Source organism: Vipera berus (assembly GCF_964194415.1).
Source record: "Vipera berus genome assembly, chromosome: 3".
Taxonomy (NCBI): Eukaryota; Metazoa; Chordata; class Lepidosauria; order Squamata; family Viperidae; genus Vipera; species Vipera berus.
The window spans coordinates 143,887,123-143,913,271 of record NC_138204.1 but is presented as its reverse complement, the minus strand read 5'-3'; the positions used below and the strand labels follow the sequence as shown (position 1 = coordinate 143,913,271).

Sequence of the window (26,149 nt, the reverse complement as noted above, 5' to 3'; positions counted from 1 at the left end):
ACTTTTTAAAGGTAATAATAAGCAGACTGGCTTGAAATAAGTTTTATGATGCACATTAATCCATTTGAAAGATATAAATGGTCTTGATGATGATTTTTTTTCTTAGTACCGTGATTCATAACATTTAAAAAGCTGAGTAAAAATGGAATCCTTTTTACTTTTTCAGGTTCTTTAGAATTGTGTGTTTATCTACAAATCTTATAATCTTTTCTTGTAAAGGAGGTTTTCATAGTTGTAAACCTGCCTATAGATACACTTGTATGAATGTAGAAAAACCATTATGTACTTAGCTTGCTGGCTTATCTTTCCCAGATTTCATGTATGTTCTCAACTGATAATATTTTAACTTGTGTATCATCTCAATGGTAATTTGCTGATGAATAGTTTAGTCAGTAGTTTACCTTGTGATACTATGCAAACTAAAACTGAACTTGAACCAGGATATAAAGAGGATCGACGCTTTTGAGTGCTGGTGCTGGAGACAAACCTGACAATATTATGGACAGCCAAGAAAACAAATGAATGAATCATAGAACAAATCAATTCAGGGTTCCCACTCAAGGCTCAAATTATGATCTTTTGGACACATTATGTGAAGATCCTGTGATCTGAAGAAGTCTGCAAGTGCTGGGCAAGGTGGAAGGAAAGATAAGATAAGATAACCTTTATTGTCATTTTGTACTGTGGGCACGACACACATCAAAAATGAAATTTAGTTGCCCGCTCTCAAAGTGAACACATACATGACACATACCTAAAGAGAAAGAGGATGACCAGCGAAAATATGGACTGAATTTCAGCAGTAATGAATGCACTATTGGATCAACTTGGAAATCTACCTAAATGATCGCTAAGTCAATAGTGACTTGAGGTTACATAATCAATTCATTGATAAAAGAGTTCTACTGCAACGCAACATGTTGTTGGCCTTGTGGGGTAAATTAGATACAAATCACAAGCAGATGAGCTAATTCTAATTTATTGTAAAGCTACAGAATCTTGCAATCTCCTTTACAGCTTGAAAAGTAGGGAGGGTCTCTCCTGAATTTCTTGCCCCGCCCACTAACTAGTTGTGAGCTTTTCTGTCTCTCATCTGATCGTTTCCTTGGCAGTGTCTCTTGGCCTAGTCCAGGGGTAGGCAACCTTGGCTCTTTTATGACTTGTGGACTTCAACTCCCAGAATTCCTGAGCCAGCCATGCTGAGGAGAAACGGAGAGGTTTCCAAGCTGAGCCATCCTGGCTCAGGAATTCTGGGAGTTGAAGTCCACGAGTCATAAAAGAGCCAAGGTTGCCTACCCCTGGCCTAGTCTCCCAAGGTCTTTCCCACATACCATTATACCTATCTCTACTGATATGGAGAATTTTAGAACACTCTGCTAAATATGCTCAGAAATTTAAGGAAACTGGTGACACCACTTGTCAACATTTATTAGGATAATGAATACAACCAGCTTGCCAAGCTATTAAGCATACTGTGATATATTGCTGTTTACATTGTTTCAGAATAAATTTTCATCCAAACAAAATGGCATTGTTTACTATTTCTAGAAGCATTAAGTCTGCTAATAATTTTACTCTGAAGTTTGGTTCAGGAAAATGAGGTGACAGAAAAGAATAGTACAGTTACTTGAGAACACGACGGATGGCATTTACAGTTCCCTTTTCATGAAAAGAGTTCAGTTTCAGAATTAGGTCTTCACCACTGTGGAAGAAGCAGCTTGAAAGCAGGTGAGCTGAAACTGCATGCTGCTCTTAAATATGTTCAGCAGTTCTTCCAGCAATCTGCAGAAAAGGAAAATATTTTAAGATATTGACTTGAGTTGAAGAGTTCAAAAGCATTACAAGAACAATGTCAGGCGCAAGCAATCAGAACTTCTCTTAGGTTAGGTCAAGAGGTTTCTTTATTGTTGATTCACCAGTTCACAACAAATCTCACCAGATTTGACTGCTTTTCCTGGGAAAGCCTGATATAGAACAAAGTCTATATAAGTTTGATCTCATATGCTTCCTCCCACCTATGGAATCCAAGCTGGAATCTCTCTTAAGTCCGCCTACTGGACTTCCTTCCTGTCAGCCACTGATTCCACCACACAAGGTGGAGGCAAGAACGGGGGTGGTATTGGTGGTGCGGTAAATGGATCTATCTTGCACTAGCAACTTTTCAAAGATGTAATTGAGTTCATCTATAACAAAGCCAATGCATCATACAAAGTATGCAAATTTACTAAAGCCATGGTTCCTGACAACTAGAGAGCATTGTAGATACACGGAATGGTATGCTGAGTTTACACTATCTGTAAAATGGATCTTGTTACTGCACAGTCTCTATTTTTTTTACTAATTTTGTTTCCATGCAACCTGTTCTCTAGCATACAACCTCAGTAATTCAGAGTAACCTACAAACACTTCTGCCAAAATATTTAGCTTGTATTTCAAGATGTGAGAAATTGTTATCAATAAGACTACATATGCAGATGTGTTATTTATAAGTGTGTAACTTCAGCCTTTCTTATTTTGTTTCCTAAGGTATACATGTGCTTTTACACAGATTGAGTTCTGCTGGATGGAATAAGATTCACAACTTCAACAGCCTTTCATGTGTTCAAAATAAATTGCAAACACAAAACATAATTATACGTATACAAATATTTTTAGCTTTTTCATAATCAGGAAAATGGATATTCTTAAGAATAATTTTGTGTGGTGCCCCTGACAAAAATATGAGAACTAAAAAAGGCAATTTAATATTACATTAAAATGTTAAATTATATTTTAGGCGGTAACTGATTTCCTTTTTGAAAAAAAAGAACAGTATTTAACAGCTGCAGTAAATTCCACAGCTGTATAATCTTTAATAGATCCAATGACTAACAGTTGAAAGCATGTATCTACTCCTTTAACATCTCCCTGTGGGAATAAGTACAAATACAGCATCTACATATACTGTTGTCAATATTTCATAAGTCAGTCTTAAGCCCAATTTATTACTAGCAGCAGATTTAAATTCTTTGAATTCATTATTAAAAATGCTGCTGTGTAACCAGTGTTGAGCTTGCAGAAGCAGCAAGAGTGTGTGTTTTAGCAGATAAATTGCATTCTGGGAAAACTATTATTTAATGTATCAATAACACTTTGAAGCTCACTACTGAAGGAGTTGGAAGCAACTTAGATTTCAGCTTCTTCCAATACTGAAATGAAACATTACTGTTTGTTCAGTTTAGCAGGAATGAACAAATAAGGGAATATTTCAGGGCCACTGGAATGAATTAAATAAGGGGTTCTATTTCGGACATTGATAATCCAAGAATAAATTTCTTCTTGCTCTTGAGTGTCTTGCTGATGCTTCAAAAAGTCATTTGTAATCTTTGGAGAATTGTTATAATGATAAATCACATTAAAGTCCATATATACTGTGTGCATGGAAAATGGTGTAATGGAAACACCACCACTATCACTGTATTTGCTATGCCTTGGATCATAAATAGGGTTTTCCTCAAGGAATGAATGCTTCAACTGCTTTAATATTTGCAAAATACACCTTCTAAATTATAAAGGAAACCAACTTACTTTTTATCTGCACCACTTGACAGCTGAGGCAAGGCTTCCAGAGCTTGCTTAAAGCTTGAGCTGTAAATTAAACAGATATTTCCCTTACACAAGTTGACCAAAATTATTAATTTCCAGTCTCTATGTGTATTAGTGTGCGTGTTATATATGCATGCATTTGTATCTAGACATGCAACATGCAAATTCCTACAAAATATTGCTCATTAAAATTAATACAAAATAAGAGCCACTTATAGGAATGGTCTCTGGATAGCATTCAGAGTTCATTTGCATAAACACACTCAGACACACATACATATTTGTACATGCAAAATCTTCATTTTATTCCACAGAATTTAAAGCTTTCATCACTCGGTTTTCAGTTCAATTTTGACTTTGCAAACTTATCTTGCCTTCTAAAACTATCTTTCCTATGTGGATATTTCTAAACCTTATCCTTTAATAAAAAGACAGTCTTTTTTTGTATAAAAAGGATGTTGTTACAGAGGTGCTGCTTTCATGCGACGTACTGATCACTCCTCACAGTTGGTGTCAGAGAACAAATGGACTGCTTCCATTGAAATGTGGTTAATCTGTGCTAAGCATCTGTGATATACTTTCAAACTCATCTAGGAAGCCTCTATGCGCACTGATGAAACCATAACCCTTAGCCAATGATTTAAGGACTATTGCAGTATAACAGCAATCGGTTATCATAGGAAGGATATTCCTTTTGAATTCCATTTACTCAGGAAGATCCGTAACTGTCTAAATGGTGGCTAAGAACTTGCTCAAGGATTTTTCCTGAAAAATCCAGATGGACCTGTGACACTAATGTATTTACACCGAAGGAAATACTTAAAAAATAAAGAATTAAAAACCCCCTAGGGAATATCTATTTATAATAAACGCTTATCTGATTTCCCATATACCATAACACTTCACAATAGTCAGGAAAACACAACTCCTGAGAACAGATAGAAAATGAATTGTATGTTGTTACTCGGTGATCATGATACTATTTATAAAGGCCAGTTTGGTGTAGTGGTGAAAGTGCTGGCCTAGAAACCACGAGACTGTGAGTTTTGAGCCGTCCTTAGGCATGAAAGTTGCTGAATGATTTTTGTCCGGTTGCTCTCTCTTCAGTCCAACCCACTTCATAAGATTGTTATTGTGGAGGAGGGGGGGTTGTATTTAAAAATGTATTATAAAACTTTTCAATAAAAAAAGGATTGTTATTGTGGGGAAAATAGGAAGCAGGAGGATTAGATGTGCTTGCTACCTTGAATTGAATAGATTATTGTTCCCGCCCTCCCCTTTTATTTTTTACTAAATAAATGAAACTGTCAAATAAGTACCAAGAAAATTACAGAGTCATATGTGATTTTAAGCTGAAATAGAAATAGGTAAATAATCGGTTGACTACAAGGGCTCAACTTAATGTTTTGGTGTGGACATGAACATAATCGATCAGGATAATGAAGCAAATTAAGTAAAATCAAGATGTTAATTTTTTTTCCTTCAATTTTTGGGGGTGATGTCAATTTCCCCCCAAGTTTTATCAATTATAGTGAGACTGCATTAATGTGTGCGTCCACGTGTGTGTGTGTGTGTGTGTGTGTGTGTTTCTCCTCAGAATTAAGAGGAAGCCTCTACTAATTTTCTGTATCTGATTGGAGGTCGTTCCAGAGGTCACAAACATGGTGTTGGGAATCTCAAGTAACCCATGTTTACATTAAGGCATTTTATGAAGTCCTTTTGGTTTGGGGGATATTTTATGATTTTTATAAAAGAAAGTGTTAATTGATGCTGTCACTTTTTTTCTTACTTACTTGCTTTCAGAAGTGAGGAATACAGACACGGAATCTCTCAAGGCACAAATTTCAAGTCGAGCCTAAAGGACAAAAATATTCCAGTGTTACAGCTTCAAACATCTGATTTTACAATGTTTAGGATTTGCTAATTTTAAGGGTAGTTTTATAGTAGCAAGCACAACATTTTAGAAGTTAATTTTTTTTTGTTGCTATATTATTATCTCATTTAACAAATGTAAGGACAAGTATAGATTTGGACATTCAGATATTAGTTAAAGCCCATCTGAATACTATATAAAGTTTCCATATTTAGATTATGCTTTCTTTTGACCTGTATAAAATATGTTGAATATAACTTCTACTTAATATTTTTTTTAACCCAGAAAGGATATGGGTTCTTAATATGTCATTTACTAAAGAGGAAGGAAGTTCAAGAGAGTAAAATCTGCATTTTGTTTTCGTGGGGAGGGAGGGCAACTGCGTTTGTGTGTGATCATGCATGAGTGAAGCCTAAAGAGAAGCAGGGGACAGACAATGGCTAGAATGATGATGACGATTAATGTTTGAAGAACAACGTGGAACTAAAATAATTCATTCCTGCACAATTAGCCTGCTTCTCTTAGCCATCTGATACAGAACTTAACTAAGATATTTTTTCTCAGACTTACTGTGCAGTCAAACAGCTATAACCATGGGATTTTATGAAAACTGCATCAAAAAGAACTCTCTGTCTGAAAGCACCCAAGGTAGTAGCAGAAATACATATTTGTTAACAATAACATCCCCTAACTTGACTACCTGTAGAGCACCATTTCTGCTAAAAGATGAAACACACTGCATTAGTCTGCTGAGTTCTTCGGCAACTGCTTCAACAATCCTTGACAGAACTCTGGGTACAAGCTCCTTTGAGATAGTGAATACCTGCAGATTTTAAATGAAACACAATGTAACGTTTCGAATTTATTTTTCCTCTCTGTGTATTTTCCTACAGTTGTTATCATGACAGCAATTTTAGAAGGTAGACTTTCCTGACAACAGTTCTGGTGAAATCTAAAGCCTGCACATACTTATATGCCTTCAATTGGTTTTTCTAAAGGCACTCTTCTGCTGTGGATTTTAACACTGGTTTCCCATGGACAAAATCAGATACCATCATTTTCTCTCTTACTTAATCTTTAAAGGAAATAGCTGGCACAGAATGGGTGCGAAAATCAGTTAAACAAGCAGAAATGTGCAACAAAATTTTTTCTAAACCTCAGCAACTTTAAGGTCTGTGGACTTCAAGAATTCCCATTGGCTGGGAAATGCTGGGAGTTGAAGTCCACAAGTCTTAATGTTGCCGAGGTTGAGAAAAACTGTTCTAAAAGGCAGCTGCAGTGTTGGTGCAGATGAAGTAAGGGTCATAACTATCAACTGAAGACCTCACCTTTTGTGTAACATTTTTGAATCTATTTTTGGGGCTGGAAAACAAAGGTCAGTTAGGCTTTTTTGGCACTCACTGTGGATAATAAGTTGCATTAGTCTCACCTCAGCATGTACAGCAATTATGTGTACTAAAGCTTCCTTTAAGTAGTTTCTGACACCTGTAAATAAAAAAGGACATAAACAAACACATAAAAAGTTGTTCAATTTATTTGTACCATGCTGGCTTACTTGATTAAAACGCAAAGTTAATATCAGCATATAGAAAGTGAAAGCTTCTTCCAACCACACCACCACATTTATTTCCTTTTTGAAAACAAAATGGGGAAAGGCACATTTCCTTATTGCAAAGATTACTAGCTGTAAGTTCCTAATCTTGTCTGGCATTATTTTCCCTTCCTTCTTTAAAACAATTTGTGTGTGTGTGTGTGTTAGTTAATACTCAATAATAGAGAGCTTTGATTCTAATGACTTCATTGTCTGAATTATGGAATATACAACCACAAGACAGCTACAACTGGTTGTGACTTCATTTTATGAAATGAATTTCTGCCAATAAAAGAGACACAGATTTCTACAGGATGGAACTCTTGGTAGTATTTAAATAGATTGTGCAATTAAAATACCTATACTGAGAGTGAATGGGAACATATTTGAAAATATTTCCATTTGAAATACGTAGAAACTTGTAGTGCAGTTAATTTTGGACTAATCTAAAGAACTGTCCACATATGCTATTTGAGACTATTTCTCCATTTTTTTAAAGTATGACAGCCACTGCAAAGATCTCAAGTGCTATTACCTCCAATATAACTCAACATTCAAGAAAACAAGCATGTAAAACACTGTTCTTGTAAATTAGTGAACAGGTCCTGCATGATCAATGTACTATAGCACAGGAACATTTAATTAAAGGAAACCTTGAATTCTGAAAATAATCTGCTAACCTAAATTACACTGAGGGATATATATGTGCAAATGTCTGTCCAAAGCAAATTGTTATATGAGACAAATTGTACATGACAATTTTCATTTGACTATTTATTATTAGTGAAGCTTGTATCATATTTGATAGGTATGAGAAATGGGACCGAGTTCCTGTTAGGAAAGACAGGCTACAGCAATGCCTAGTTCAAGAAAAATAAAATCAACTCATTATTTTGCAGATACTATTTGCCTCATCTTTGCCCTTTCAAAAGCTACAGAGGCAGGTGTAACTTATACATTTTAAACAGAAGTGCAAAGTACCAGCTTAAGGCAGTGACATACAGAGCTATTCTCACTATACTTGAATGCATGCTTTTATGGATTCTTATTCATTATTTTGTCATTATTCTACAGGTCAGTGATGATTTATAAAAACCATAAACCTCGTAAGACACAGGCACCAAATGATGTCATGGCATTCAAGAGAACTGCCCCCACCCACATACCTCCTGACTCACTGGGTAAAAAAGGCAGAGCTCTATCTTGGAAATTCCCCAGGGACGCACATAATATGATGTCTGACATTAAGCAGACATGATTAGCTCACTGAGCAACTGGATAAAAGGAAGAAATTATGAAGTCTAGCAGTATATGGCATTTGCTTTGCTTTGGGAGATAAAGAACCACTTCCCCCACTCTTATTTTTTTTTATCAGTAGCCATCTTGATTCCTTTGGAAAGCCACAGGGACAAATTTACTGATAAAATAAATGCATTCATGAAATCGTAACAAAATGAGAAAAATATCTGCTCGTTTATTTTTAAATATATGCTACCAAAGAAGACTCCTGCGAGTCCCTTGGATTGCAAGGCGATCAAACTGGTCAGTCCTAGAGGAGGTCAACCCTGACTGCTCTTTAGAAGGCCAGATCCTGAAGCTGAAACTCAAATACTTTGGCCACCTAATGAGAAGGAAGGACTCACTGGAGAAGAGCCTAATGCTGGGAAAGGTTGAGGGCAAGAGAAGAAGGGGATGACAGAGAATGAGGTGGCTGGATGGAGTCCCTGAAGCAGTAGGTGTGAGCTTAAATGGACTCCAGAAGATGGCAGAGGACAGGAAGGCCTGGAGGAACGTTGTCCATAGGGTCGCGATGGGTCGGACACGACTTCGCAGCTAACAACAACTATATATATCTCAGAACCAAACATTCTTTTTTAAGGAGGGATAAGATGTCTATTTGGCCATCTAGGATTTAATCTCTGTTGAAGTGTTGCTCCATCTCAACAAGACAAAATGCCTATTGGAGGCAAGAGCATTTGATCTCACAAGCACTGAAGCGGAGTGGATCTGCCACAGTCAACTGCTTCATTTTGATGGAAAGTGTTTCTGCAATGCCTGTGCCAAGAGGCCATTTTTGTCTAGTACAGCAAAGTTAATGCAGTAGAAAAGGGATGGCACAATGAAAGTACTCATGTCAAACCACGGTCACTAAAAGACTACTGCAAAGATGTGCACAGCCCTGCAGGCTACTTTATAGGAACAGTATCAGTTCTCACGTCCTGGCAGGTTGCTGAATGGGTTGAGAGGAACAAGACAGCAAAAGTGATTGAGCATTTGAAACCCAGGAATGCATGAAAATGGTGACTGGTCAATGTCTGCTTAGAAAAAGGTCTCTTTCAAATAATGTGGTTTTAAGCATAAATCTCTTCGTGCTGAAAACAGAAAACAACAAATGAAGTAAAAAACAGATTGCTGCATTTTGATATAGAGTGTACATGAAATAAAAATAATCCTAAAAATAATAATACTAATCTTTCCATCTGGGCCAGACATGTCAAACACAAGGCCCGGGGGCCAGATCCGGCCCGCGAAGTGGTTTCATGCGGCCCCCGAAGCCACCCTGGAAACAGTGAGGGAACAGCCCCCACTGCCTTGGCCCTGGCCCAGAGACCCTCCTTCTGCCAGAGACCCTCAGATCTGTCCCACTCCTGCCCAGGCCCCCATAGGCACCGATGAGAACGATGTAGAGCTGGCCACGCCCACCCAGTAGGCCATACGCACTCTAGCCACACCCACCCAGTAGGCCACGCCCACCCAGGCCACACCCACCCGGCCCCCTGAGGGCAACCACAATGCTGATGCGGCCCTCAATGAAATTGAGTTTGACACCCCTGATCTGGGCAGTTTTTCCATGCTGCCATTAGAAGAATTGGGAAGAGTCTCTTTGTAATGCTCTAAAATGTTCGACAGTGCTCTGTCTAAGTCCTTTTCCTCCCTTCAAATCACATCTGGATGGTAAAATCAGGGTGAATTCATGCCTTCAAGAATGACATTTAAATGTAAGCAATCTCTTCAAGTCTCGTCTAGCTGGAACTGAAGACCCTGTTCCCCTATATAGGCAACTGCAAAAAAGAGTGTAAAATTAACATCTGAGAATTGAAGCAGCAGTCCACTGGCATAAAATGACTTATTACTGTGCTGAACTCCCTCCATGGTTACCTCCATAACAAGAACACAGAAGATGTAGCCAAAACTTGTTAAATCAAGCTTGCTGAACAGCGAGCCCAGATTAGTAAGTAGGTATCTCCCAAACCATGTTGAAAGACTGAAGGGACTTTTAATGCTTATAGGAACCTGAGCAGCTAATATATGGAGTACATGCATCAGAGAGAGAGCAGAAATTTAAACCATGTTTATTTCCAATGAAATCGCATTTAATACTGTAAAATGCCCCACAATTGGATGCTGTTTCAATGAGAAGTGAAAGAGGAAGCCCCTTTTCAAATCTAAGCCAGCAGTGCTAATCTCATTTACATCTCCCTGTTCAACACCTTCTTCAAAGCTTTTTGATCATGAAAAACTCCAGCAGTTATTTGTAATAACTGACATTTATCAGTTAGCAGACAGATTAATTTATAGAGGGCTTGATACACTTGTGCTTAAAGTCCTTGACTACAATATAAGAAGCGATTCTTTAAGAGAGTGATTTTGTTCTTTAAAGAATACTCACAAAGAGACAAAAATTAATCAGTCTGCATGATCCAAACAAATCTGCATAGGAAATCTTGTATTAGAATTTAAAATTTAAAACTTCAAACAAGCGATAGATTATATGAAGAGAATATGACTTGCTTTAAAGCAGAGGAAAAACAAACAATTGCTGGAAGTGATGATCATCTGCATGTAAGAAAGCTCATTTCTTTCTCTTCAGTGAGTAATTTCCTGCTTTTACTGGAAACATTCCACCACTAATCATAGAAGGATCTGAAGATACGATAGTTCAATTTTGCTTCGATATTGTTGTCAACAGAAGAAAACGTGAATTGTGTAGGCAAGTTCTGGAAAGTCTTCATAAGGACAACCCACCTATAATTACATTTCCTGTTTTTAACCCCTTAATTCTGCACAAGCTCTACCTGCTTGACAAAAATAAAATTTCAGAAAGCTGGTTATTTATATCTCAGGGTTTTCCCCCCTTTATATGTTAAAAATAAAATGGCTAGAAAGACACACTATTTTATTTATAATCACATTTGTAGAGTGCTGACTGCTGGAGTATCAGATGTAGTTTACAAATCAAACATAAAATCAAAAGTAATTTAAATATTTTTGGTTGAAAAAAATGTTAATGCTAACACTGAGACCAATTTTCTCCATTAAATGCAAGTCCACTAAGGAACCAGTGATGGCTATAAAGAAGGAATGACCAAGCTTTCATCAGATGACTGAGCTGAACCTGTTGGTTGACCTCCACAGATAATCTCAATATAGTTGGAGGCAGTTCCTCAGTTAACCCAGACTTTTAAGAAAAAGTCTGAGAAATACAAGGTAGTTTATACTTTTGCTTTGCATCAATGTGATTTATTATTATTATACCAATATCTTCAATAAACCAAACAGTTTAAATATGATGTATGTCCATAACCTGTGGCTGCCCTAATAATGGCCTGCCGCTGTCTTTGGGAGATGAAATGACAGCTATTTTAAAATGAAAAATGGACTTGAAGATATGTAGGGTTTATGAATTTATTTTGATTGTCATTCAAACTTTATGAATATTATCCTGGAGCTTCTAAGGAAAATGCAAAAGGGAATCTGCTGATTTGAGAAAGGTTTACATTGACAAAAATACCTGGAATGCCGAGGAGATAACAGAAGCCCAATTATATTAAAAATATATTCAGATTTTCCGATAAAATGCCAAATTGTTTGACAAAGGTACAGACAGCATACTGTATAACCTAGCCATAAATACCTGGATCATTGGCTAACTAATCTCTCTCTGCATAATATTATTTGCTTTGCCTTTCAAACTAATCATAAAACAAGACAGTAAGATGACTGTATGTTTATTAAATAACAGTTAAAAGGACAGCTCATCTTCATTTCATGAATGAGGTCATGAACACTAAGACCAAATATACAATCTCCCCACCCCATAAATAATTGCTAGTTAGAAAGCCAATCTGGCCATTCAGTGCTTTCAGCTTTCTCTATAGTACAACGTAACGGTAATATTTATATGTAATAAACCCAGACGTAACGGGAAAATAATTGAGCCACTTAATTAGAGTAGGTCAGTGTTTTGATTTGCAATCATGGGATTTTTTTTAATGATACTTTGTTAAATTAGATGACAAAGATGCCTTTTAAGCAGTAGTGCAGGGGTAGGCAACCTTGGCTCTTTTTATGACTCATGGACTTCAACTCCCAGAATTCCCGAGTCAGCTGGCTCGGGAATTCTGGGAGTTGAAGTCCATGAGTCATAAAAAGAGCCAAGGTTGCCTACCCCTGCACTAGGCCATACAAGCAGTCCTTGTTAAGTGACTGCAATTGGTTACAACAACCTACAGGTGAAACTTGAAAAATTAGAATATCGTGCAAACGTTCATTTATTTCAGTAATGCAACTTAAAAGGGGAAACTAATATATGAGATAGACTCATTGCATGCAAAGGAAGATAGTTCAAGCCGTGATTTGTCATAATTGTGATGATTATGGCGTACAGCTCATGAAAACCCCAAATCCACAATCTCAGAAAATTAAATTATTACATGCAATCAATAAAACAAGGAGTGTACCTTGAACAATATCGGACCTCTGAAAAGTATAAGCATGCATATGTACTCAGTACTTGGTTTGGGCCCCTTTTGCAGCAATTACTGCCTCAATGCGGCGTGGCATGGAAGCTATCACCCTGTGGCACTGCTGAGGTGTTATGGAAGACCAGGATGCTTCAATAGCGGCCTTCAGCTCTTCTGCATTGTTCGGTCTCATGTCTCTCATCTTTCTCTTGGCAATGCCCCATAGATTCTCTATGGGGTTCAGGTCAGGCGAGTTTGCTGGCCAATCAAGCACAGTAATCCCACGGTCATTGAACCAGGTTTTGGTGCTTTTGGCAGTGTGGGCAGCTGCCAAGTCCTGCTGGAAAATGAAGTCAGCATCCCCATAAAGCTCGTCTGCGGAAGGAAGCATGAAGTGCTCCAAAATCTCCTGGTAGACGGCTGCGTTGACCCTGGATTTAATGAAGCACAGTGGACCAACACCAGCAGATGACATGGCTCCCCAAATCAACACAGACTGTGGAAACTTCACACTGGACTTCAAGCATCTTGCAGTGTGTGCCTCTCCATTCTTCCTCCAGACTCTGGGTCCTTGGTTTCCAAATGAGATGCAAAAGTTGCTCTCATCAGAAAAGAGGACTTTGGACCACTGAGCAACAGACCAGGTCTGTTTTTCTTTAGCCCAGGTAAGACGCTTCTGACGTTGTTTGTTGTTCAGGAGCGGCTTGACAAGAGGAATACGACATTTGAAGCCCATGTCCAGGATCCGTCTGTGTGTGGTGGCTCTTGATGCACTGACTCCAGCCTCAGTCCACTCCTTGTGAAAGTCCCCAACACTTTTGAATGGCCTTTTCCTGACAATCCTCTCCAGGCTGTGGTCATCCCTGCTGCTTGTGCACCTTTTTCTTCCACACTTTTCCCTTCCACATAACTTTCTATTAATGTGCTTTGATACAGCACTTTGGGAACATCCAACTTCTTTTGCAATTACCTTTTGAGGCTTTCCCTCCTTATGGAGGGCGTCAATGATGGTTTTCTGCACAACTGTCAGGTCAGCAGTCTTCCCCATGATTGTGATTCCTACTGAACCAGACTGAGAGACCATTTAAAGGCTCAGGAACCCTTTGCAGGTGTTATGGCTTAAATTAGCTGATTAGAGTGGGACACTTTGAGCCTAGAATATTGCACCTTTTCACAATATTCTAATTATCTGAGATTGTGGATTTGGGGTTTTCATGAGCTGTAAGCCATAATCATCACAATTATGACAAATCACGGCTTGAACTATCTTGCTTTGCATGTAATGAGTCTATCTCATATAGACGATATTCTAATTTTTCGAGTTTCACCTGCAGTTGTTAAGTGAACAAGTAATCTCATCAGATAAAGTTCCACAGTACCTGTGCCTAACTCATTTTCTCCCATTTTTTGCCCACTCACAGGGCAGAGAGTTGTTTGAACAATTGATCTCTTCCTGAACTTTTTTCAGCAGTGACACACTTTCCTTCCCTAAAAAGTTCAGTTAGTTGATTAGAATGCTGGGCCTTTCAGCTGCCTGAAACTGACCAGACTTAATCAGTTTCACATAGAAGGCTTTTATCATAAGCAATGTGAGAAAATTGGTCAGAAAATTGTTATTTTTTTATTACCATTTTTTACCGTCATGTTTGTGAACGGTTGCTATCTTAATACAGTTGCTAAATAAGGGCTAAAGTAATAAACGCGAGAAACTGCTGCTTTATTTTAATTGCAAAATAATTTATTGCTTGTAATCAAGTAGTAATAATACCTCCTATTTTCTAGATTATATAAAGTGCAGGAAAATGTGCGCTAATGTGTACTTCTGTGGAAGTCAATTAAAACTTGTTCAAGAGTGGTGGTCAAAGATTATATTTTTGGGAAGGAAAAGCTTTTAGTTTAGATGAGAACATTTGCAGCAAGCTCAATAAAAATAAACAATGATTTTAAATGCCAGGAACAATGGTAAATTTGTACCTGAACTGAGAGGCAGTTTTGAGTTGATATTAATCAATCTTGAAAAAAGATTAGGATCAGATTTGGTTGGAATGTCATCAGAAAATCCCGGAAATGAAGGTTAGATTGGGAAGTTAAAAACACCCAGAAAAAGATAATGGCAAATCATTTCCATATTGTTGCAGGAAAACAACACGGACATGTCAATGTAGCCATGATGAGCTGAAGGAGTTTTAAACTTTAACTTATTGATATAAACAGAATATTTTACTCATGTGTTGTTTCTTGGATATTATTATGTTCCTGGTCATTCATAAATTCTCTCATTCTTTTTAAAGAATTATCACCCAAATGAATTCATAAGCTTGAATATTGAAAAAGCAACATAAAATATTCTGTGTGAGGTTTTTATTCTCCTGGTATGTGCTAAATATAGCTAAAAATTTAACTTATCTAATAAACTTATAAATGAAATAGAGAACTGGAAAACAGAATAATTTTTACCTGTTAAAAGTCAGTGATTTGAACATTTTGAATATCATTTTGAATAATTTCATTCCAAAACTATAATACAGACACCGCCCGCCGCTTTCCCCCCATCGCTCGCTCGCCCGCTGCGCCCCAACTCACCGCCCGCCGCTTTCCCCCCATCGCTCGCTCGCCCGCTGCGCCCCGAACACACCGCCCGCCGCTTTCCCCCCCATCGCTCGCTCGCCCGCTGCGCCCCAACTCACCGCCCGCCGCTTTCCCCCCCATCGCTCGCTCGCCCGCTGCGCCCCGAACACACCGCCCGCCGCTTTCCCCCCATCGCTCGCTCGCCCGCTGCGCCCCAACTCACCGCCCGCCGCTTTCCCCCCATTGCTCGCTCGCCCGCTGCGCCCCGAACACACCGCCCGCCACTTTCCCCCCCATCGCTCGCTCGCCCGCTGCGCCCCAACTCACCGCCCGCCGCTTTCCCCCCCATCGCTCGCTCGCCCGCTGCGCCCCAACTCACCGCCCGTCGCTTTCCCCCCATCGCTCGCTCGCCCACTGCGCCCCGAACACACCGCCCGCCGCTTTCCCCCTCATCGCTCGCTCGCCCGCTGCGCCCCAACTCACCGCCCGCCGCTTTCCCCCCATCGCTCGCTTGCTGCGCCCCAACTCACCGCCCGCCGCTTTCCCCCCATCGCTCGCTCGCCCGCTGCGCCCCGAACACACCGCCCGCCGCTTTCCCCCCATCGCTCGCTCGCCCGCTGCGCCCCAACTCACCGCCCGCCGCTTTCCCCCCCATCGCTCGCTCGCCGCGCCCCAACTCACCGCCCGCCGCTTTCCCCCCATCGCTCGCTCACCCGCTGCGCCCCGAACACACCACCCGCCGCTTTCCCCCCATCGCTCGCTCGCCCGCTGCGCCCCAACTCACCGCCCGCCGCTTTCCCCCCCATCGCTCGCTCGCCCGCTGCGCCCCAACTCACCGCCCGTCGCTTTCCCCCCATCGCTCGCTCGCCCGCTGCGCCCCGAACACACCGCCCGCCGCTTTCCCCCCATCGCTCGCTCGCCCGCTGCGCCCCAACTCACCGCCCGCCGCTTTCCCCCCCATCGCTCGCTCGCCGCGCCCCAACTCACCGCCCGCCGCTTTCCCCCCATCGCTCGCTCACCCGCTGCGCCCCGAACACACCGCCCGCCGCTTTCCCCCCATCGCTCGCTCGCCCGCTGCGCCCCAACTCACCGCCCGCCGCTTTCCCCCCATCGCTCGCTCGCCCGCTGCGCCCCAACTCACCGCCCGTCGCTTTCCCCCCATCGCTCGCTCGCCCGCTGCGCCCCGAACACACCGCCCGCCGCTTTCCCCCCCATCGCTCGCTCGCCCGCTGCGCCCCAACTCACTGCCCGCCGCTTTCCCCCCCATCGCTCGCTCGCTGCGCCCCAACTCACCGCCCGCCGCTTTCCCCCCATCGCTCGCTCGCCCGCTGCGCCCCGAACACACCGCCCGCCGCTTTCCCCCCATCGCTCGCTCGCCCGCTGCGCCCCAACTCACCGCCCGCCGCTTTCCCCCCCATCGCTCGCTCGCCGCGCCCCAACTCACCGCCCCCCGCTTTCCCCCCATCGCTCGCTTGTGGCAGAGGCTTGTGGAGCACGGATCCACCCTCCGCCGGCATGCAGGCAAATCCTGCTAAAGGGCTTTTCCCCCCCCCACTGGATCCGCGCTCCGCAAGCCTCTGCCGGCGGCAGGGCGCGGATCCAGCCGGCGGCAGAGGCTTGTGGAGCACGGATCCACCCTCCGCCGGCATGCAGGCAAATCCTGCTAAAGGGCTTTTCCCCCCCCACTGGATCCGCGCTCCGCAAGCCTCTGCCGGCGGCAGGGCGCGGATCCAGCCGGCGGCAGAGGCTTGTGGAGCACGGATCCACCCTCCGCCGGCATGCAGGCAAATCCTGCTAAAGGGCTTTTCCCCCCCACTGGATCCGCGCTCCGCAAGCCTCTGCCGGTGGCAGGGCGCGGATCCAGCCGGCGGCAGAGGCTTGTGGAGCACGGATCCACCCTCCGCCGGCATGCAGGCAAATCCTGCTAAAGGGCTTTTCCCCCCCCCCACTGGATCCGCGCTCCGCAAGCCTCTGCCGGCGGCAGGCCGCGGATCCAGCCGGCGGCAGAGGCTTGTGGAGCACGGATCCACCCTCCACCGGCATGCAGGCAAATCCTGCTAAAGGGCTTTTCCCCCCCACTGGATCCGCGCTCCGCAAGCCTCTGCCGCCGGCGGAGGGTGGATCCGCGCTCCGCAAGCCTCTGCCGGCGGCAGGCCGCGGATCCAGCCGGCGGCAGAGGCTTGTGGAGCACGGATCCACCCTCCACCGGCATGCAGGCAAATCCTGCTAAAGGGCTTTTCCCCCCCACTGGATCCGCGCTCCGCAAGCCTCTGCCGCCGGCGGAGGGTGGATCCGCGCTCCGCAAGCCTCTGCCGGCGGCAGGGCGCGGATCCAGCCGGCGGCAGAGGCTTGCGGAGCGCGGATCCACCCTCCGCCGGCATGCAGGCAAATCCTGCTAAAGGGCTTTTCCCCCCCACTGGATCCGCGCTCCGCAAGCCTCTGCCGGCGGCAGGGCGCGGATCCAGCCGGCGGCAGAGGCTTGTGGAGCACGGATCCAGCCTCCGCCAGCATGCAGGCAAATCCTGCTAAAGGGCTTTTCCCCCCCACTGGATCCGCGCTCCGCAAGCCTCTGCCGCCGGCTGGATCCGCGCTCCGCAAGCCTCTGCCGCCGGCTGGATCCGTGCTCCGCAAGCCTCTGCCGCCGGCGGAGGCTGGAACCGCCGGCGGCAGAGGCTTGCGGCAGAGGCTTGCGGAGCACGGATCCAGCCTCCGCCAGCGGCAGAGGCTTGTGGAGCACGGATCCAGCCTCCGCCGGCGGCAGAGGCTTGCAGAGCGCGGATCCAGCCGCTGGCGACAGAGGCTCGATCCGCCATTCTGCAAGCCTCCGCCGCCGGTTAATACCCTGTATTCAGCTCTGGGAAGTGGGGGGAAGGGGGAGAGACGGGGAGTTTGGGAGGAGGGGGAGGGGGAGCTCCACGGTGCAAAAATAAAGCCCTGCCGCTCTTCGCGTTGCTTGCCCGACTGGCTGTCACGGGACTGCACGGATCGCCTCGCTCCCACCGGCAGCTGATTCCTTCGAGTTTGGTCTCGAGCGATTTTGCATTTTCTCCAGTGCTGAAAGCCACTCGGCGGATCCCAGCCTCGGCTTATACTTGAGTCAAGAACTTTTCCCAGTTTTGGGGGGTAAAATTAGGGGTCTCGGCTTATACTCGAGTCGGCTTATACTCAAGTATATACGGTATTCTACTTTTTTAAAACTAAAAATCCATAAAGTGAAAGCAGACACAATATGGTGACACCTCATGTGACAGACCCAGTTACTTCCTGAATTCCATTATTCATACATTGAGCCAACTTGTGTATATAAATTCAAACATCCATTATGAGTAACTACAGCCCAGAAATTCCAACAAGACATATCAATATATTCACTGTGAAAATAAAAGTCCTGAAATTGGGAAGAGTGCAGGTTAGATATCAAAACCTTCGCTGAAACCTGGAGTCGGAAGGAAGATCTATACTCATGTTTATTTACAAATTAATAAAAAATACAACATTCAAGCTAGCTCTACACACATTCCTCAACTGATTGCTTAGTGACTGTTTCAAGTTAAAACGGACCTTAGAAAAGATACAACCTGGTTCCAAAATTCCAATTGTTGCTTCCTCCCCCTCGGTCCGTAGTCATGTGACTGCATTTTGGGTGTTTGGCGAATGATCTGCATTTACGGCCATTTTGTAGTGTCCCATGGATATGTGATTTACATTGTTTTTTCTGAATAGTGGCATTTACTTTTGGTTTCAGTAAAAACATCCCATAGCGACAAAGGGTTCACTTAATGAGTGTAGCATTTGCTTAATGGCCATGGCAATTTGCTTAATAACCAAGGTTGTTAAATTGGGTTGGTTACGTGATGACTCACTTTATGACCATCCAATTTATGACTGTAATTAGTAGGCTCCATTATACTCATAGATCAAGAATTACCCATTATTAGGGTTCCTGATCATGCAAGAGATCTACTAATATCCAGATTAATTCTGTGTAAATGTCCCTCAAAACTAACAGTCAAAACAGGAATGTCAGTGACTCAATTAGCCGCCTGGCCCTTGTTTCTATCCTAGCCTGGAGAAGTTGAGCATCAACATGAGATGAAATCAAATTTTGCTGTTTTTAAACAACCGGAAGTTGGGGGATTCTTGTTAATTTAGTTTAAATCATCAGGAAATCTATTGATCTCAGGTTCCTTAGCTCATTTCTGCCTCCCTCTGTCTTAAATAACTTTCTATGCATAGAACTGACTGAAGCGGTTTATGTGTGCAGAAACAGTTACATGCCTATTCACTCAGCCAACAGCAGCATTGTGAATCATAGTATGTAAAAATGAATCAGCACAGGATTCTTATAATATGAATCAGTCCAGACACTGAGCTATGAACCCTGAACCAGTCCAGACATTGAGCTATGAGCTCTCTAGTAATGAGTACTATAAAAAAAATGCACACACGTACACACATAGATTTTAGTGATATGGGATATTTGAAAATGTTAAATCATATTTATCCATACTAGTTATTCCAAGAATTCTACTAATACTTACCTGTTGGAAGAAGACAATCTTTCCAATCAAAATAACCGGCATAAATTCCAGGTTCCAATGAACCTACTATAGGATCAGCCTTTAGTTCAATGTATATTTCAAACAGCCGCTGATCTAATTCTTTTAATGAATCCATACTAACCTAAAATAGAGACATAATTGTAACATTAATAATATCAAGAGAGAGAATTTATATGTCACATCCTTTAATCTTGCAAATATACCTTAGGTTGATTGCATTTTTTGCCAATCAGTATAAAATATATTGGCTGTGTATAAACCAAAGTTACCTGTTACAAGAACAGAATATTGGACAACTTCCCCAATATCCCATTTGGTTCAATGAGAAAAAGGCATCCAATTATACTAGTATACAGGAAAAGCAGGTAACATAACAAAAGTTGTTCTTCTTTCTTTATTGCTACTGTTGTTTTGAGCTTGTAATTCCCATCTACAAAATGATACCCAAGAAAAACTGTTTTTTAAACTTTCAACAGGGAAGAGATAAAAGTAATGTTTTCCAATGTAAGAATACATAGCAAAGGAGACAGCAAGGTGCATAGTGTATTAATTGGTATTTCATAACCTTATGCTGCTTAAATTTGATTGACTGAAGTGACATAAAGAATGTGAAATAATGGTTTATGTGTATTTTATTAGTATGATTTGAACCACATGACAACGAAAAAACCTTTATAGCTATCTTTCCTTCAAAGTAGGTGAGGTAGTAAAACAGGAACTGTAAGGATTGGTATTTTGTTATTATAGGATATAATAAAAGGAATCTTGAAAGCTTGTCAAAATTTCTGTCTTTCCCATCTAATGCTAAACAAAATTAATTCAAATTTCTCTTGCTTTCTTCTTTCTCAAGACTATTTTTTTTATAAAAAAGTCACTCCTTTAATAGTTCACTCATTCCTTCCTCATTGGAAGTCAGGTTCATGTTCCTTCACAATGGGAAACTTTAAATTCCAGTTTGATAGGCGGAGGCATCCAATAAGGGAAATGTTTGCAAGCTGATCTATTCTTAAGTAAAAGGATGTAGTTTTTTTCAATGAATCAAAACATTACAGCAGATTGAATCCATAGCTTGATTCTCGGCTGCAGAGGCCTTTCCAGAAAGGCCTCTGACTGTGAAATGCAGGCCGGAGCTCCATTGTCAGCTGTGAAATAAAGCTGCTCCTTCGGCTGCAGAAGTGTCGATCAATGGGAGACCTGGCTGCAATGGTAAGCTCCACCTCCCCCACCCCAGCTTGATTTTTAGGTGTGCACCCCGGTCCATAACTAGGGCTTATTTTGGGGGCAGGGCTTATATTAGGCCCATCCCCCCCAAATCAAGCGAGGGCTTATTTTCGGGGTGGGTCTTACTTTTGGGGAAAACGGAAGATGTGATTAGTGAGGAGGATGCCAAACTGTGAACATACTGCATTTCATAGTTTTTGATTTTCCATTCTTAACAAATTATATAAAGTATTTTGAAAACAGGTGGATGACGAGTCCCAGCAGTTGGGATCGATTTATTTCTTGATTCATTTTAGAATGTGTAAATCCTGCTTTTCCATGAAAATAAATCACAAATGTATAATTAACGTAAAAAAATGTCAGTACAAATAGTCCTCAACTTACAACCATCGTTTAGCGATTGTTTGAAGTTACAGCGGCAATGAAAACACTGACTTATGACTGATCCTGGCATCCCCATAGTCACATGATCAAATTTCGGGCGCTTGGCATTCAGCATATATTTGCTATAGTTTCAGTGCCTCAGGGTCATGTGATTGCCATCTGCAACCTTTCCAGGTGGCTTCTGATAAGCAAAGACAGTGAAGGAAGTCAGATTTGCTTAGTCACTGCGTGATTCAGTTAATAATTGCAATGACCCGCTTAACAACAATGGCAAAAAAGTTGTAAAATTAGGTTTAACTCACTTAACAACTGCCTTGCTTAGCAACAGAAATTTTGGTCCCAACTCTGGTCATAAATTGAGGACTACCTGTACGGCACTTTAAAAAGATGAGAACATTCTAAAATGGCTTTTTTTTGCAAGTTATTCTAATCTTATCAACTTACTTCATCTGAATATCTGTAGTCAGATTTTTTTTTTGACCCTTTAATCCCTTTGTTTTGGGGTGGAGTCGGGGTGACTGAGTGGAACTGAGCGTTTACTGGTCAGATGCCCTTCCTGACGCCTACGTGGAGTTCACGGCAGAGATTTTGTCTTTGCACACTGATAGAGAAACATCTGCCGCTGCCTAGGATTGAACTCTTAACCTTCTGAGTGGGAGGCGAGCGTCTTTATATCTAGGCCACCATGCTGCTCGTCTAAGTCAGAAAATACTTACTTGAATAATTTTTTCCACTCCTTGGAAACCATGCTTCTCAAAATGTTCAGCTAGATTGATGAAAGTGTGACGTTCCAAATAGCAGCAATTACTGAGGACAATTAAAAGCCTCCGTTCCTAAATCAAAAAAGGATCCAATGAAGGGGAGTTCTTTAAGAAGAAAATGCACATACCAAATACTTTGCCTTAATGGTACAAGGCAAATGCTAACCATTTAAAAGTTTAAATAGTTCTTAAACAGAACCTTTAACAACTTTCTTAATTTTATTGTATGTCCAGTGAAACCCGAACCTTTGACACATGAAATATTCACAACAAAGTATACAGCATCACTGAACTGATGTAAAAAAAATATTCTTCCAAAAGGCACCAGTTACCTAAGGTGCATCATTCTTCTTATATAGGAACATAGCAGGAATCATTTATTAAATACGTTTTGAGATTTGAAACATCAAATATGAATGCACACCTGCTTAGTGATCAAATGAAGAAAACAGTGAGAATGGCAATGCAATCTAAACATCTTCCTGTCAGTACTTTATATAACATCTTCTTTAGGAAGTGATAGCTTCCTAATGTTTCCTGTTTCCAGTTAAGAGTGGTTTGTTGTTGGGTTGGTTTTTTTTTCCCCGATTCCCCCCCCCCACACTTTCTTGCATAACTTTTAGTTCCGAAATATTCTTAACTCTCCTTGTATGCACCGCATACTTGATATATTCCCAGATTTTCAGCATTATTCACCAATAATGCCGCTTGGGGGGGGGGGGCGAAAGCCCTAATAAGCAGGCATATACATAGAATGAAGGCTATTGCTAAGCACATTGATTTGTGCTTAGAGTGTAAGCCGCCCTGAGTCTTCGGAGAAGGGCGGGATATAAATGGGATTAAAATAAATAAAATAAAAAAATAAAATATTCAAACATAGGGATTTTGAAAGCCATTTCAAAACAATCATATTTTTTTCCTACCAGTACTTCATGATTAATTTTAAAGTATGCTTTGGACTAGTGTCTTAATGAAATATCTCATCTTTCAACTTTGGTTTCTTCACCGAGTAGTGAATACTATCATGCACAACAAGTTGATGTTTACAGTCTATTCTTCTTTCCAGCCTCACAATATTTCGTGCACTCTTCCAAGACAGAACTATTCTAATGCTATTCTACTGCAGTCTTTTCTTCAAATGCTTCACATCCACCCCGAAATTTTGCGTGGTTGTGGCCATGGTTGAACAGTTCAATTTTTGTTTCATTAGCCCAAAGAACTGTATTCCTAAATGTTTCAGGCTTAATGACTTTTTCTGAGGGGGAAGGCATAGTTGAGATCATTCGTGGCTTCGGGGTGGGGTATCACCAGTACGCTGATGATACCCAACTTTTTCTTTCCACCCCGAACCAACCCAGCGATGCCCTCTCTGTGATGTCCCGGTGCCTGGAGGCGGTTCAGGTCTGGATGGGGAGAAACAGGCTTCGTCTCAATCCCGCCAAGACTGAGTGGCTGTGCATATCGGCATCTCGGGTTAACCAAGTTATTCCACCTCTAACGATGGGGGGTGAGGTGTTACCCCCCGTTGATAGGGCTCGCAACTGGGGCGTCCTCCTGGACTCACGGCTCAATTTTGAAGATCACATAGGAGCCGTGACCAGGGGGGCTTTTGCACAGGTTCGCCTGGTGCGCCAGTTGCGTCCCTATCTGGACCGAGACGCCCTACGCACAGTTACTCATGCGCTTGTGACCTCCCGTTTGGACTACTGTAACGCTCTCTACATGGGGCTGCCCTTGAAGACCACTCGGAGGCTTCAACTGGTGCAGAATGCGGCCGCGCGAGTTGTAATGGGGGTCTCCCGATACCCCCATGTAACACCTCTACTCCGCGAGCTGCATTGGCTTCCGGTTATCCTCCGGGTGAAATTCAAGGTGCTGGTTATCACCTATAAAGCCCTACATGGCCTGGGTCCGGGGTATTTGAGGGAACACCTGCTGCCGTCATCAAACGCCCTTCGCCCAGTGCGCTCCCACAGGGAGGGTCTGCTCAGGGTCCCGCCGGTAAGAGATTGCCGGCGGGTGACACCCAGGGATAGGGCCTTCTCAGTGGGGGCGCCTGCCCTCTGGAACCAGCTGCCGGTGGAGCTGAGGACTGCTCCCGACCTCCGATCATTCTGCCGGGGCCTGAAGACCTGGCTCTTCGAGCTCTCGGGCCCAGACTGAGGAGAAATTTTAATTTGGGGTTCTTTTTAATCGACTACAGGGTCAATTTAATATTTTTTAATTTGGTTCTTAATTTTTGTATTTTGGATTTTTAATTCCCTGTAAACCGCCCTGAGTCCTCAGGGAATAGGGCGGTATATAAATATAACTAAATAAATAAATAAAATAAATAAATAGTTTATATTCTTTATTTTGTGATGATTTCGGAGAAAAGATTAGATCATGGTTGTATATGTAATGCTTAGCGTGGACCTATAGATAATTACTCTAGTGTCAGCTAAACTTTTCAGCAGGTTGTTTCCAGTGATTCATGGCTTCTGTTTTTGCAGATCTGACTGGTTTTGTGACAGTTTTCGCAGAGATTTTTCTTGGTCTTCCACATTTTCCACTGCAGAAAGCGTTTTGATTTTTGCAGCTTTCTCCTACTTTTACATGTGGTTTATTTTCATTTTCAAATATGTGGCTTAGAAGAGCCAAAGTAGAACAATCCCAATCAGAGAGGGAAAGAAGATACCAGTATTTGTTCACCCGGAAAAATATATTTTCTCTGGCTTGCTAATCTTAATGAAATCAATTTTTTTTTTTACCATTTTCAACTTTTGATAATAGCAGAACTAATTAACTGCAAATTTCTGCATCTGCCGTATTTATTTTTTTCCTCTTTTAATTCAACAAATGATAGGATATGAATAGTCAGTTTGGATTCAAATGTGAAGGAAGATGTCACTTAACTTTCTACCATAAAGAGGCTGTATCAGCTTCTGTTCATTTAGGGATTGATGAAACAGAAACAACTTAATCAGAGATGCCTAAATTTTTGAGTATAACTATATATGTAAATTAATCAACTGATGTGATAAGCTAATTTAAGTGCAAGCTTTTAACTAAATCAGAATCTGAATTCTTGGCTAGCCAACCACAGATTTCTATCATATTATGGTTTGCAAAACATGCTCTGCTAGTAATATTTCCGTATTTTAAAGAAATAAAATTAGTACAATACAGTATATAATAGAACATACTTCTAAGTGAATTGTAACATATTGCTTAGATAATTTATTTTAACTTTTGTTTCAATGAACAGCAATAATACTTACTACGGATAAACTGAAATCTTCATGGATGCTTCCAAATAAATCCGAAGATGAGATGTCACCTGGAAGACTAAGGGATTTTGCAAATAGTCAGTGATTAACCCATCTTGGTATTAGGGTAAACCTGCCTTATAAATGTACATTTGTTTCCTAAGGACCCCAATGAGTTTAACTGACATAGATTCTTTTAAAAAAAGGAAACCAGTTAAATATATAGACTGAAGCTCTTATCTTCCATGCTAAAAGTTTTTAATTTTTTTTTAAAGATGCCTGAAGTTAATGTAAGGTATTTTTCCTTTGTACCCTATTGAAGAACATGAGTTCACTGGAGTTGGGCAGCAAATGCATTTAAATATACAGTTATATAATTAAAAAAAAATGGAAATTACAGTTTATGATTTGTCAAGCCTTATTTAAAGAATTAGTTTTCCAAATTTTTGGAAACAAAAACCATAAGCTAACAATGTAGATGGAGTATGCATCATACTATACTAAACATGTTTTGGTCAGTTTATGATTCAATGTGACATGTGTAAGTTGTTTAGATTGTTTAGCTGTGTCAAATAAATGACAAAAATTGCTTGTAGAATCCCTAAAATTAGT

The 26,149-nt window shown here is 41.7% G+C and overlaps 1 protein-coding gene across 1 annotated transcript in view; it reads right to left on the bottom strand.

Moving 5' to 3' along the window:
- Positions 1-676: 676 nt before the first annotated feature.
- EXOC2 (exocyst complex component 2) overlaps positions 677-26,149 on the bottom strand; it is a 98,143-nt gene continuing 72,670 nt past the window's right edge. The window contains exons 21-28 of the mRNA XM_081322206.1: positions 25,550-25,616; positions 22,245-22,361; positions 19,903-20,044; positions 6,888-6,943; positions 6,159-6,281; positions 5,379-5,440; positions 3,568-3,627; positions 677-1,782 (exon numbers count right to left, since the gene is read on the bottom strand). Of these exons, the coding sequence (XP_081178332.1) occupies positions 1,689-1,782; positions 3,568-3,627; positions 5,379-5,440; positions 6,159-6,281; positions 6,888-6,943; positions 19,903-20,044; positions 22,245-22,361; positions 25,550-25,616 (721 nt within the window). The 3' untranslated portion in view covers positions 677-1,688. The remainder of the gene's footprint in view (positions 1,783-3,567; positions 3,628-5,378; positions 5,441-6,158; positions 6,282-6,887; positions 6,944-19,902; positions 20,045-22,244; positions 22,362-25,549; positions 25,617-26,149) is intronic.